A 14,364-nucleotide genomic window follows, 5' to 3' on the forward strand; every position below is an offset into this window, starting at 1 on the left:
CTAGCAGGACCTGCTCAAAGTGACAAAATGCTATTACTGTGTAATTGAAACAAAGCCAGCATGTAACACAACCCTTATGGAATCTATGGAATATTTTTCAAAAAAAGAAAGATAGAAAAGTCAATACAACAATACCAGGCGAGCTGAAGGCAGGGCCAGAGGCTGTTAAACTTCCATGCAACAAACTTAAAGAACTTAAACATTTGTAGGCTTTTTTATTGATCTTAGGAAATATTCAAATATTTTTTGAGTTCTAAGCTGTAATTATAAAAAAACACTTTTTTTACTCACGAATATATTTTACTTCACGTATATGAGTTTCACTTTTTATAGCTACAGAAAGAAAGAAAAAAACAACTAATAAAAGTATTTTTCAAGTTCAGTAGCCTATGTAGTGAGATCAATGTGATTTTAAGCATCTCCAAGACACACACACCAAAACACACACATTTATATCTAGATTAAGAGAGGTTGGAAGAAAGTTAGAACATTTTGTTTGTGTTCAATTAGTATAAATAAAGTGCTATAGCTGAAATTTGCAAATTAAACAAAGCAGATTTGATTCCAAAAATGCAATTTCTAAGATGTGACAGAAATGACAAAATTCAGAATTCTTCCTCGGTATGAAGTTTATACACTGTTGAGAGTCAAGAGTTTTTAAACCTGGCATTATTATTCTTTCCAAACCAAAATACCCGTATTTTAATAAAATAAAAAACATGAAAATGTGCCACTTACATGCTATTTGTTATTTTTCACCTTGTCTTTCATTTCCTTTTTCTGATGTTTTGTGCAATTTCAGGGATTGGTTTTTCAGAGGACTCAATTCTTTCTTACTGTTCAGCAGGAAACAGGATTTCCCTCTGACCAAATTTCAGACTCTCTGAAGCTTGTCCTCTCATTTCCTTCTTGCTGAGCTTCATTTTTCTCTAGAATTGCCATTGTGTCTCCATCCTACTAAATCAGCATTTTCACAGTTTAGAAAAAAAATAATAACAGGCATCCATTTTCACTCTCTCTCTCTCTCTTTCTCTCTCTCTCTCTCTCTCTCTCTCCTCTCTCTCTCTCTCTCTCTCTCTCTCTCTCTCTCTCTCTCTCTCTCTCTCTCTCTCTCTCTCTCTCTCTCTCTCTCTCTCTCTCTCTCTCTCTCTCTCTCTCTTTCTTCTCTCTCTCTGTGTGTGTGTGTGTGTTTTAACAGGCAGCCTTTCAACAGTAATTGTGTATTTCTCCTAGGTGACTAAAAGGGAAGGGTAACTCACAAATCAGTTGCACACCTGTATAACACTTGGCATCATTACATCTGCAAATGCCAGGTTTGTCTTTGCCAATGCAGGAAAGATACAAACAAAGAAAGAGCAGCACGTGACCACTGTTGTTGACTCATTCTTGCCACATAGACTCATATGCAGATTAACATCTAGCATTTTATACATATATACACTTCATGTCTGTACATCATGTAGTTGCTGGCCTGGAGAATCACTCCTGCTCCTTCTTGTCAAATACATAACGCTCACTTACTACAAGTTTATCAATGCACCAAAATGTATACTTGTGTAACAGATTTAAACCTACCAAAAGTACTAATAAAAATAAATAAATATAATTATATATATATCACACACACACAAACACACATATATATATATTTCTGAAGTATTATGTTGATACTGTTCTTGATTTTTTTATCACGTGTGTTCTGTGACCTCCACTCCCCCCAAACACATGACAGGATACACAAGATTTGGAGAAATGTGTATATAAGCTTCACACTCTTTAAACACAGACTGGTTTTCTCTACGCTTGGAGTACAAGTTCAAGGACAAACATGAAGATATGTGACATTCCTTTGTTTTGTTGCTCTCTTTATATAGTGCTTTACAGCCTTCAATTCAAACAGGTATGTCACAGATTTAACTTAATTATTGGCAATGGCAGCTCACTAATTATACTGACACACTAATTATTTTGTTGTGTCTTTGTTCAGCTTTTTTTCTTTTTTTATTTCACTTGTTAAAATGTACAAAGCTACTGGGCCCAAGGAACCTAAAAAGAGTTCTCATTTATGCATAATCTCACTATGTTTCATTGTATATAATTCACTTTATCCCGTTTTTTGTTCTTTTGGAAAAATGCTGGATTTTCACATCATGATTTCAAAAGCTTGTGGCTTGAAAGGACTTAAAGATAAAGATCTAGTGAAAATTGAAAAAATGTTTTGCATGACCCATAGTTTATATTCATGTAATTTGCATATTATGACATCATCAGGGGGCTGTCCATCTTGAATTTCAAAATGGTTAGGAATTTTAAGGATATTGAATTGATGTTGGAACTTATTTGCATGTTTTTATTCTTTGTCTTTTTATCCTCATTCCAAATGACCAGAAAATACAAAATCAAAAATAAAACAGGAGAAAGTACTAAAATATTACTATATTACTATAATAAAACAGTAGACTACTTTTGATCAGTTCATTAGTAATATTCAGGAAATAATAGACATCGAATGGATGTGTTTAACTTATTTGCACGTTGTTGTTTATTTCTGATCAGTTCCTAAGTAATATTCATGAAATTATACATATTAAGCAATTCTCCCTGGATGCGTCCTTGGCAGGATTTCTGCATTGCTTTGATTCAAAGTGCCTCGAGAGCATTTTGAAACCATAAGGAACGATGTCATACACTGTTCGGTCTGCATGCAAACCATAGGCAATATTTTAGGTAATATAGAAATCCTGTTCAGGATGTGTTTGGGAAATTGGCTCTTATGGTCACCCTAATATATACTGATAACATGCTCTCCCACACACAGTACAGACACTTGTACTACTCTGCAGTTTTCAAAAAAATGCCTACAGCTTGAAACCTCAGGCACACAATTCTGTGGGTATACTATGTGAATTTTCTGTATGCGCGAAATGGCGGAGTACCTGCTATATTGGATTAAATTTAATGTATGCATCTGAAGACACTGCGTGGAATACTGTTTCCCCAGAACACAGCTCACTCCATGTCACTTTCATCTCCAGACATGCGAATGAACTGGAGGAAGGAAACGGTAATTATGAATGTAACACTTTTATATGTATATGAATATGTGAAGTACAAGCTTTACGCTCTGTATTTAAAATCAATATTGTAATAACATAAATTGTACTTTGCACGTTTCGAGCACGTTAAATGACGTCACGTTTATCTGTATAACGCTTTATACAGGAGCCTACTGATTGTTTCAAAGATATTAATTAATATTAATCCTAATATTGCACTAAAACAATGCAAAAATATAAATATAAATTTATGAATGAAAACAGAAAAAGAGAACTTGAAGAAAAAAACAACATCATATATATATATATATATATATATATATATATATATATATATATATATATATATATATATATATATATATATATATAATTTTTTTTTTTTTTTTTCACAATTTGACACCCTCCGAGTTCATTTGCATGGGATAATGTGTTGATGATAGCCAGATATAAGCATCAAAAATTAAGAGGATTTAGCATTTCTATTTGATATAGACCTGGAAGTAAGCACGATGCATTGACGAAAAGCTCACACAAAGAAAACTGATTAGTGCATGGAACGATAGCTATGAGATGCTAGCTGTTAAATAAACAGTCCTATTCCCATTTTATTCCGTCATCTTTATTTTTTACAAATACAAACGCAACAGTTATTCTTTTTTCTTTACTATTTTTAAAAATGCATCCAATACTTGACCATCCCCTCTTCATCTGTCAGTGCTTAATTTCAACACTCCATTGAATCGTGACTTTTCAAAGTGTAGTAAGTGAGACTCACGTCATCTAAGACATTGTGATTCTTGGATCGCCCATCACTCGAGGTGTGGTAATTAATATATCAGATAGCCAATCTTACTTAGTTTAGTGCAACAATCAAAGATTGTCAATGTGAACATGCCCATGTTTCCCACAATCCAGGAATCTGCCACCTCTCCATTCCATAAATGTGCTGGTCACTTGTGTCCGAGGTGGCCTTGGTGCAGTGGAGTGCATCCGGACCTCTGGAAATTTTGAAGGCAGTCATTTCCTAAACTTTAGGGTTGGATGCGATGGTGAAACAATACTTCAAACAAACTACGTTCTTCGTTTGAGGGCAAATAGAACACCCCTGCTGGAGGCGGAGTTTATATTAATATAAATATGACGCGACGCTCACACGTAGCCTATACGTTTGATTAAAAACGGGTTTATTTATTGTATACCTTTTAAATTTGCTTTGAAAGGACAAAAACGCGACAGCAGTAGTATGGTGTAGCATTTATTTGCTTGCTACCTTTCCTTTTATTCTTTTCTTGGGAAACTTGTACCAACTTGCTTTTTGCGTAACTCCGGGTCGTTTTAAAAAGTTGATAGTTAATGCATACTGTTAGGAAACATGTATATTTGTGTGCAACATGACGATATTTGATTGATATAAAGCTGTGCATGCACAATTTTTTCCAGTATCTTTGATATAAAAGGCAATTTTGAAATGGGCCGAAAATTATTCATCTCAAAAGGGTCTAAGCCATTTTTAAGAAGAAGCTGTATAACAGCATGCTTAAAACTCGCTGGAAGCACACCAGATGACAAACTAAGATTCAGAATAGAACACTCAGACCAATAGAATCAACTACCTGCTTCATATGAGCAATTATTTCTTTGAGCTGATACAGAGAAACAGATGTAAAACAGGTCAGTTGATTAACAGGGTCAACAGAAGCAATAGTGTCTAACAGAAGAAATTTGAGATCTAATTCCAGTAATCTTGCCAATGAAAAAAGTTTAAAAACTCTCCTACACTCCTGTCTAAGAGCACGGGTGATATTATTCCACCAGGGCTGTGATTTGACTTTAAAGGGAGCCACAACGTTTAAAATGTCTTAACAAGAAGAGCTAAACTGGTTAACCAACTCTTCTAAACCTATAGAGGGAGAAGGAGACTCAAACAACGCAACTGAAGGAGAAACCTCAAGAAACGCTGCAAAAACAGCAGTCAGTATCAAACAAAAAATATCAATGTATGGGGTTTTGTTTTGTATTCATGGCACAAAACAATTGGGATGCAGACTCTTGTTCCGTTTCTTATTGAATTAGCCGTTTTGAATGAATCATTTGTTTTGAATGATTCAATAGATCATTTATTAAACACAGGGACTTGCTGCTACCTACTTGCCTTTTTTTTTTATCAATGACAGATCTAAACCAGCCAAAAACACATTTGGCAAAATATTTTTTATTTATCAATATTGCCAATAATTCCTTAATTTCAGTCAGAAAAAAAAAACACTTACAAATAATAGTTCTTTTAATACACTATTTGTATATGAAATAAAACCTTTTTAGTCCACAGGACCCATAACCCCCATACAATTAGGGTATCTGATTGGCTGGAAGTTTAAAGTGAAAAAAGGGAAAAGTGTCCAAAATAAACGGGGGAACTGGTGTCCTCGTCGTGCTGCAGGGGAAGTGCAGGTCAGGTAGTGCTCCAGGGGGAAGGGTCCAGGGTAAGGGGCGGCGGCTCCTCCACTATTTCCTAACGGTACAGAACGGAACCCGTCAGCGGTACACGTGTGCAATCTTCACCAGGACTACGGAGTGTGACAGCACGCTTCTCGCCGGCATTTAACGGCGGGCGGTGACGAGGTTCGATCCACTTCTCGTCACACGCCGCCAGACCTGTCCAATACCACGCCCCTCCCCTCGAACACGCCCACTTCCGTCGGGAGCCTGGTGAAGGGCGGGGTGATGATGACAATCAAGGGGAGGTGCAGCCGACTAGTCACAATTTATTAGTAATTTCATTATTTGGTTCTGAATAATAAGTCTAACTATATTCTGTCAAGTATTCGTGCTGCTTTTTTCTCTGTTTAGATAAATTCATAAGTAATTTAGCCCCAAACAGGTTTATAGAAAGCGTATGGAATGTGTTACTTTTTACAGCATCTGATATAATTTTCTATACATGCAGACTCCAGCTACTTCCTCATCTACAACGAAGATCACAACAAATGTGTGAATGTTGTGAGCGCTTCTGTGGTACAGACAGCCCCGTGCGATGTGTCTTCTGAGGCTCAGCGTTTCCGATGGATTTCTTCTTCTCGAGTTATCAACCTCTCTTTTAAACTCTGCTTGGGGGCCCAGAACATCAAAGACTGGGTCAAAATTCTCCTTGTGCCCTGCAATGAACTCAGTCCTCTACAAATTTGGGAATGTAAGAACGATACGTTATTCGGCTTAAAGGGACAGTCGTTGCACCTGAATTATGGAAACCGAAACGAGCCAAATATGATGTTGTATAAGGGAGCAGGTGTCTGGAGTCGCTGGCAGATTTATGGGACCAAAGAGGATTTGTGCTCTCATGGATATCAAGGTATGAACAAAAGTCCATCTAATAGACAGAGAAACTGAAAAGCTATTAAGACCCTATAATAATTACATTTAGAAGATATGTTTAATTCATATTTAAAAGGTCTGTTTTTTGTTTGTTTTTAAGAGGTCATCGCTCATTTCTTCTGATTTTAGGCATTAATCATGGTTAGGTTTATTTGTAGAAATATGTTTAAAATTACATTTTGGGATCAAAATGTTGTTTCAGGGTCAACAACAAATATTGTTCCAGGAACACGTAGAACTTAGTAATGTCAGGGCATGCTGTCACAGAGCATCTTTTGGGCATCGTTCTGTTTTTTGTTGTTTTTCAATGGTAAAAGTTCACCCACACTGGGATATTGAAACAGATCTTGTATCACAAGAATATCTCCGCTACCGTATAAAGAAGTGTTTGTTTACTGCTATCATTTGAGGTTCTGATGATACGGTGCTTTAATTTTTAAGGGAATATGACCCCAGAAGTATATGTTTTGCTTCCACCTAAAATGTGGGCATTTACAGAACAGCATTATAAAAAAAATTATGTTGGTGGAAGACCTTATTGCATTAATTTGCATTGTTAATATCAAATATTTACATTCTCTCACTATTGTCTAATTTAATTTCCTGCTGTTCTGTAGCGTTATATACAATAGGTGGAAATTCATTTGGAAAACCATGCCAGTTCCCATTTAAATTTGCTGACAAGTGGTACGCCGAATGCATTGTGGAGGGAAGAGCAGATGGTCAGCTATGGTGTTCAACAGAGGCCGACTACAACACAGACAAAAGTGGGGCTTCTGCCCAAATAAAAGTAAGACAACATAACACAACTATTTCTGTGTGTGTATAGCATTTTGTATTTAGTAATATTAAAGTTCAAATCGAATCAGCAGATGCAGATTAATATAAACGTTTGGTCAATACTTTTTCGTATTGGTAATACTTTTAACATTTAAGTAGTAGTAATTGAACAACTCTAAATGATTTGGGTTTCCATAGTGTTTAAAACATTGTTAAATAATTACACTGTGCAAAGTGTTTGTTCTTGCTGATTTGGGAACTAACTTCAACCGCTCTATATAACCCACTGTGTGCAATAGTCGGCTCAGGTTGGGACAGTGATCCAGTGACCGGTGTGTTATATCAAAGGAACATGCAGTCTGCACTGACTTGGCATCAGGCGCGAGCAAGCTGCCAGCAACAAGACGCTGATCTTCTCAGCATTTCAGAGCTGCATGAGCAGACTTACATATCAGGTAGACTCAAGTACTTTCCTTCACTAAGAAAAAATATATTGCATGCTTTAATGTTTTAACAGTCACATATAAAGAGTGTGCTTTTATACCAAAATATGGTATAAATAAAGTGGCATTTCAGTATATCAGACACTTTATACTTCAGGCTTGACAAATATCTTTGACTCCACACTATGGATTGGGCTTAACAGTCTTGATTTTGAGAGTGGCTGGCAGTGGTCTAACGGAAACCCATTCAGATATCTAAACTGGGCTCCTGGTAAATAAAATCCACGTACATACAACTGATTTATGCATGCACCCATACAAAGGCATTCCGGGTTTAGTTGTGGAATTGATTTGCCGCATGCTCTAACTTTAAGGTCACCCTTCCTTGGAACCAGGCCTGAACTGTGCTGCATTAAATGCTGGTAAAGCATCAAAGTGGGAGAGTTTAGCCTGCAATAAAAAAATTGGTTACATCTGTCGTAAAGGCAATTCTACAGACGACACACCTCCACCAGGTAGGCTACAATTGTCCTAGTATGAAATATGTGTGTTATTTAAATAAAACGAATTAATGAATGAATATAGACACGCTGTATGTGTCACACACTATACTAAAGGTAACCATTTATACATCGTGTGCAGGTTTTACAAGGGCATGTGTTCTTTTCTGTTAAAAGCTAAAGACCAGCCTACCTTCTGTCCTGCTGCATGGGTTCCATATGCTGGTCATTGCTATTATCTGCAGCGGAACAAGATGGCGTGGAGTGATGCGTTAGAAGCATGTCACAAGGAAGGAGCAGACTTGGCCAGTATACACAACATAGAGGAGTACAGTTTCATTATATCACAGAGAGCGGGTACTGTAAGTATGTGCAATCTTAGAACCCATTATACACAAACACATGTTTCTATATTCTATCAATTAACCTACCCTCACAAAACAAACAAACAAGCCATTGAAACCAATGTGAGTGCTTGTTCTGCAGTGCCTACTGATGAGCTCTGGATTGGACTTAATGATAAGAGGGTCCAGAACCTGTTCGGAGTGGTCAGACAGAACGCATGTTACCTTCGCCAAGTGGCTTGTTGGAGAACCTTCACACATCATAAATCGTATGGAGGATTGTGTTCTCATCAAAGGAAAGGTGGGTCCTTTCCAAAATACAGAAACGCACTGTAAATACCTAAAACACAAAGAAGTATTGTAATGTGCAGCAAATACAGAAATGTGCTATAAAATATATTTCATGTTGTGACATACTTCTGAGTGCCGCACACTTTCAAACAGCACCTGATTACTAGACTTAGGTTTAACATTTGACTCAACTTCCCAACAAACACAGAACGCTCCCTAATGTTCTAGGAACATTCCCTGCAGGTTATTTTTAGATTTTATTTTACAACCTAAAGAGAACATTTCCAGAATGTTGCCTGCAGGTTATTTTTAGGTTTAATTTTATAGCTCAGATCGAACATTCCCAGAACATTTCCTGCAAATTATTTTTAGTTGTCATATAACTGTGTGAACTAATTAAAACTTTACAGAAGATTCAGATTTTTATAATGCTGAAATGTGTATTTTTTTAATCCTATACTATTTTTGCTGAATTCCATGTCTGAAATGGCTGTAATAAAGTGTAGACAAAGTATCAAAGTAGTCAAAAGCAGCAGCAGCTTAAACACATTCAAACAAGGTAAAGCTTTAAGCATGAAAGGTTTATTGTAGGCTAAATGACTTTACAAATATTTGACATTAAATAAAAAAAAACAACTACTATTTAAAATGTTACCACTCAAATTAAAAAAATTGCACAGAGAAATCATGATGGTTCTTTTCCAAAACATTAAATGTGGTAATAAAATGCAATACATAGTTGTATATTATTATTAGATATTATTATTATTATCAAGTTTCTTTCTAGCTCAGACTGCATTGCATAAGCTTATGGGGCTGCAATGCGATGAATGAACAACTCAAACCTAAAGCCTCAAAGATGAACTAATCAGTTCTCTTTCCATCTCAGACTTCATTAGATAAGCTTATGAAGCTGTCACGTGATGAACGAACGACTCAAACTCAAATACTCAAAACAGATTAATTATTTTCAGCACAGAACCTAACAGACGAATGACGCATTCCCTGAGGTGACTCGTTCTTCCCAGATCATATTAAGGATTCATTCAAACTGAACAAATCGTTCAAGAACGACACACCCACAACACATACGTGAATGGCCCTGAAGTCTGCCTACCCTGGACGTGACAAAGCTACCGTTGCCAGTCATTTGAACTCTCTGTCTGTACGTCATAAATAGGACGAGGCATCAGTTTATTGTCGGAGAGAGAACACTGAATTCCATTCACTTCTACTACTATTTGTGCCTGAAATTACACATATTCACAAAACTATGTCAAAATGCATGTCGCTGCAAGTATCCTTGTAAAAAAACAATTGGTTATGTTTTAGGTGAAGGCAAACACTTTAGAAGGAAAGAGGAGAACAATAACTGTAGTTTAATGTCCCTGTTGATTTCTGTTTCATATTAACCAAACAACAAAAATAAGAGAAAAATCACTTATTAGATTTAATTTATACAGTGAAGACTGTGCAGTGTTATTTTACACTTGACTGTTCAATGTGTGCACCTGAATACTGTGAGATTTTGTTTTAGAATTTGTTTATTTTCTATGCTGATTTAATCCCCGGTCATTGATTTTTATTTATTTATTTATTTCAGATAGAGCTATTAAAATCATCTCTATTTTTTCTTCCCATATTGCAATATGTATTTCAAAAACAAAATATCGCAATGTGAGTTTTTTTCTAAAATAATGCAGCCATATTTGGAGGTCTTTCCCAATGTTTTATCCCCAAGCCTTTTCCATTCAACCTTCATGAGTTTGGTTTGATCCTGATGCTTCTTTGTCTTGGAGAGCAATTGAGGAATCTGTTGTTTTTGGTCCACCTTCTCTCCCTTTCTTCCATAATAATAATCTTTTGTCAAGCAGTACTCCATTTCATTCTCCACAATGGACTCATAATAAAGTAAACACTCTGGGAAATCTTCAACGATAACACAATGAGAATCTGGATGAAAAGCGGGAGGCTTTCCCATTGAAACAATTACCACTGACATGGTGCAGAAAAGTCATTGACTGAATGCTCCATCTGCCATCAGTGGTTCAACCCGCACCATTATGAAGCTACGATAATACTTTTACAAGAAGGAAGACAAAATAACTACTTTATTCAATAATTTGTCACTTGTAGCATTATACTAATGCCATTTTTGGACACTGTGAACAGTCCAACTCTCTAGGGAGGCAAAAGAGTCTAAATGGCAAGGCCAGAAGTTCAGTATCTCTGTCTTCTATTGTACACTCTCTTGGTAATTCAAGTAAAATTCATCCATCCATTGTCTCATTATGTTGGTTAGCTGTAATTTAGTTTTTTACCTCTGTAATAGGAAGGCACATGGGCGGACCATATGTGTGAGACGGAGCATGGCTACATCTGCAAAAAAATCATCTAGAAAGACTGATGGCACCCCAGAGGTTGTCAGTCCTGGATGCCTAGCTGTGAGTCTACTGTAAATTATACTATGTTTTCATTTTTAATAAACAAAAGAGAAAATACAATTTCACAAATACATCCATCCATCATTATTTTGGAAAGTGCTTCAGCCTTCTGATATCTTAAATAGCACGAAACCTTACATACATGTACTACATTATTATAATCTTGAATTATGTAAAAATTACACCGTTCTCCACTTCATAAATCAGGACATTAGCATATGTGATTTATTGTGATTTCATTGAAGTTTACTTTAATTGAATTTTGTTCCAAATAATCTTTAGTTTTAATAGTGTAAGATGTATGAGGAATTGTTGTTCTGATTTAAGTCGTGTCTGTCTGCCTTCCATAGGGTTGGGTTAGGTACAACTCTTACTGTTACATGATTGCCATGGAAATCAAGTCTTTTAATGAGGCCAAACTGAAATGTGAGCAGGCAGGAGCTCGTTTGATCGACGTTGCCAACAGGTAATGCAGATTATATTTTTAGGTAATCATACAGGGTGCAACTAAACTAAAAGCACACATCATAGAAAAATGTGTTTTTCACTACTCGCATAGTGTATGTTGCAAAAGAATATAGTAATTTTATGAGACATTGATAGAGCAGCACATGTGCTGAATTAAATCATAAAAAATGGGTGGTTTGTAAAATATAAAATGTTAAAATATTTAGTATTTACCTGTTTTGGAAACATTACAGTAAACAATGCTATTAGAGATAACAGGAGCGAACCTGGAAAAAAAGCGTGATTTTGGGGAGAAAAAAACTGATTCTTAGTGAATTCCTGGAAATTATTCATGGGATATAAATATGGCACCCTTGCAATTCTGTCAGAAAATTTAACCATTCTCTCAGAAAATTGTTGCAGTTGCAAATGTTTTAGTACTGTTTGTTTGTTTGGCATCGAAAAAAATAATAATAAAAATAACAGAGTATAATATTTAGTATAATATTAAGTATAATATTTAACCTGGTTGCTGTGCTATTTATTATAGATATGCAATTATCAGTCATTTATTGTGCAGTTCAGACCATTTTTGTATAGTTTTTTGTTTGTTTTTCTTCCTTCATTTTAATTTTTTTTCTATATTAAGAATATCCCTACAGTACTTTAATTGTGCACATTGCAAATCATCTCTGTTCATGCAGCATTATTATATTTGTCTTTGTTTACTAGTAGACATTTTCCATTACTGTCTGTATACATACATTCATATAACATTCTTAATGCTGTTTCTTTAATTAGGTATGAGAACGCTTTTCTCATTAGTTTGGTGGGTCTTAGGCCTGAGAAGTATTTCTGGATTGGCCTAAGTAATACTGAAAGTCTTGAGCGCTTCCAGTGGAGTAATGGTGAAAAAGTTCAATTCACACACTTTAATGTTGGCATGCCAGGTATGTTGATTAAAGACATTTTTTTTGAAGTTGTATTACGCTTGTATTAAATCCATGATGTCTAAATCTACCTGAATATATTTTTGATCTTTTTTCTTTTCGCTTTGTAGAAAGGCACAGAGGTTGTGTTGCCATGTTAACAGGAACCCGGCAGGATTATGGGACGTACTGAACTGTAACAGTAAACAGAAATACATCTGTAAAAACTGGCTGGGGATGTTACTACCACGCAAGAGCCCCCAACTACACAGGCTCTCAGCTGTCCAGCTGAGTGGATTAAAAAGATCCAAAGAGCTGTATTCAGGTAAACGTGCACAAATACATCTCTTCCTGAAAGAGTGACATGTAACACTCATGCCAGAGGTAGGTTTAACAACATATGTTTTGCCATAAAAACATATAAACTTAACTGCAACCTTCAATGAAAACACAAGGTCTTCTCAATTTAATGTCACAAAGGACTTTAGTTGACGCTTTACGAAAGTAATGTAAAGTAACATTCTCTCCTAGCCTCAAATCTTTCAGGGTGTTTACAATATATTTAACACATGTAGGATGTGACATCTGTGCATGCATTGCAATCGAATCCTGTACAATCCCTAAATCCATTGTCCCCTGGAAAAAAAACATCATTCTTGTCAATGAGTCTCAGAGACTTGAGATGAGCAAGAACAACATCCCAGCGTGAATGTGCAAGCTCTTAAGACTGGACAAAAGTCATCAGTGCTAATGCTGCATCCATTTATTTTGTTTATGTCGGGGGTGACAAGGCTAGGCTGGATGTAAGAACTTGCCCTTCAAAGTGAACTTCTTTGAACTTCACAAAGTTCTTACTCTAGGAATTTCTATGTGAAAGTATGCATTCATTTTTACCTCCAATCCCCTGATTTAATCTGAAATAACTAATATTGATTGTCAGCGTTTAGAAAGCCATTCAGTCCGCAAAGATCTAAAATTGGACGCAACTCCAGTCATGTCTGGGAACCAGAAACATTGGCCATTGCAGCCTGACTTAAGGGACAATGAATTATAGTTTTCATAGTTAAAATGCATTACAAGTCTCAAATTTAGCTAACGATGTGTAAATACATTTGTTGTACTGGGCCTTGTTCGTTAAATGTTCATCAAACAAACACACTTATGAAACTCTGTTGCCACCCTAGAAAAGTGTATCCACTATTCACGTAACGCTGGGTACTTTTGGAAAGCTTAACAAGGTTATCTTTCCCTTATATAAAGGTTAACTGATGACCAAATTTAGCTGCAGTGTGTACTTGGACAATGTATCCTTGTGCTTTTGAATCCACAATAGTCAAAGAGATAGTTGGCATAGAAGAAATCCAGTTATTCAAAATTATTCAAATTGCCCTCTCTGACAAATGTTGTTTTGGTCAAGAAAACAAAATGCCTTTGAATTGTAATTAATATGACAGTTTTACAAAACAGTAACTACTCCTTCAAAAGTCAAAAATTTCTGTTTATTGTAGCAAATCAGCTCATTAAGGGAAATGTATATCAATAATAACAATTGATTATGATGTACTGCAATTATTTATAGCAATAACAATGTATTTACAATGCATTTATATGTATTGTACATATAATCATGCATATAATCATTATCATGCTTATTTATAACAATGTACATAATGACCTGAAGGATATGTGTGTTCATTTGAAGAATGGTTTTCCTGTGAATTAATTAGAGAAAAGTCCATTGTTGATGACATGTGT

The 14,364-nt window shown here is 35.7% G+C and overlaps 1 protein-coding gene and 1 pseudogene across 1 annotated transcript in view; one reads left to right on the top strand and one right to left on the bottom strand.

The window, feature by feature from the left end:
- The window catches only part of LOC122347994 (copine-7-like), a 13,311-nt gene extending 12,388 nt beyond the window's left edge, over positions 1–923 (bottom strand). Inside the window, exon 1 of the mRNA XM_043243225.1 lies at positions 869–923. Within this exon, the coding sequence (XP_043099160.1) occupies positions 869–923 (55 nt within the window). The remainder of the gene's footprint in view (positions 1–868) is intronic.
- Positions 924–2,924: 2,001 nt separating this feature from the next.
- Positions 2,925–14,364, top strand: part of LOC122347995 — a 28,020-nt pseudogene continuing 16,580 nt past the window's right edge.

This window comes from Puntigrus tetrazona, chromosome 7, assembly GCF_018831695.1.
Source record: "Puntigrus tetrazona isolate hp1 chromosome 7, ASM1883169v1, whole genome shotgun sequence".
NCBI lineage: Eukaryota > Metazoa > Chordata > Actinopteri > Cypriniformes > Cyprinidae > Puntigrus > Puntigrus tetrazona.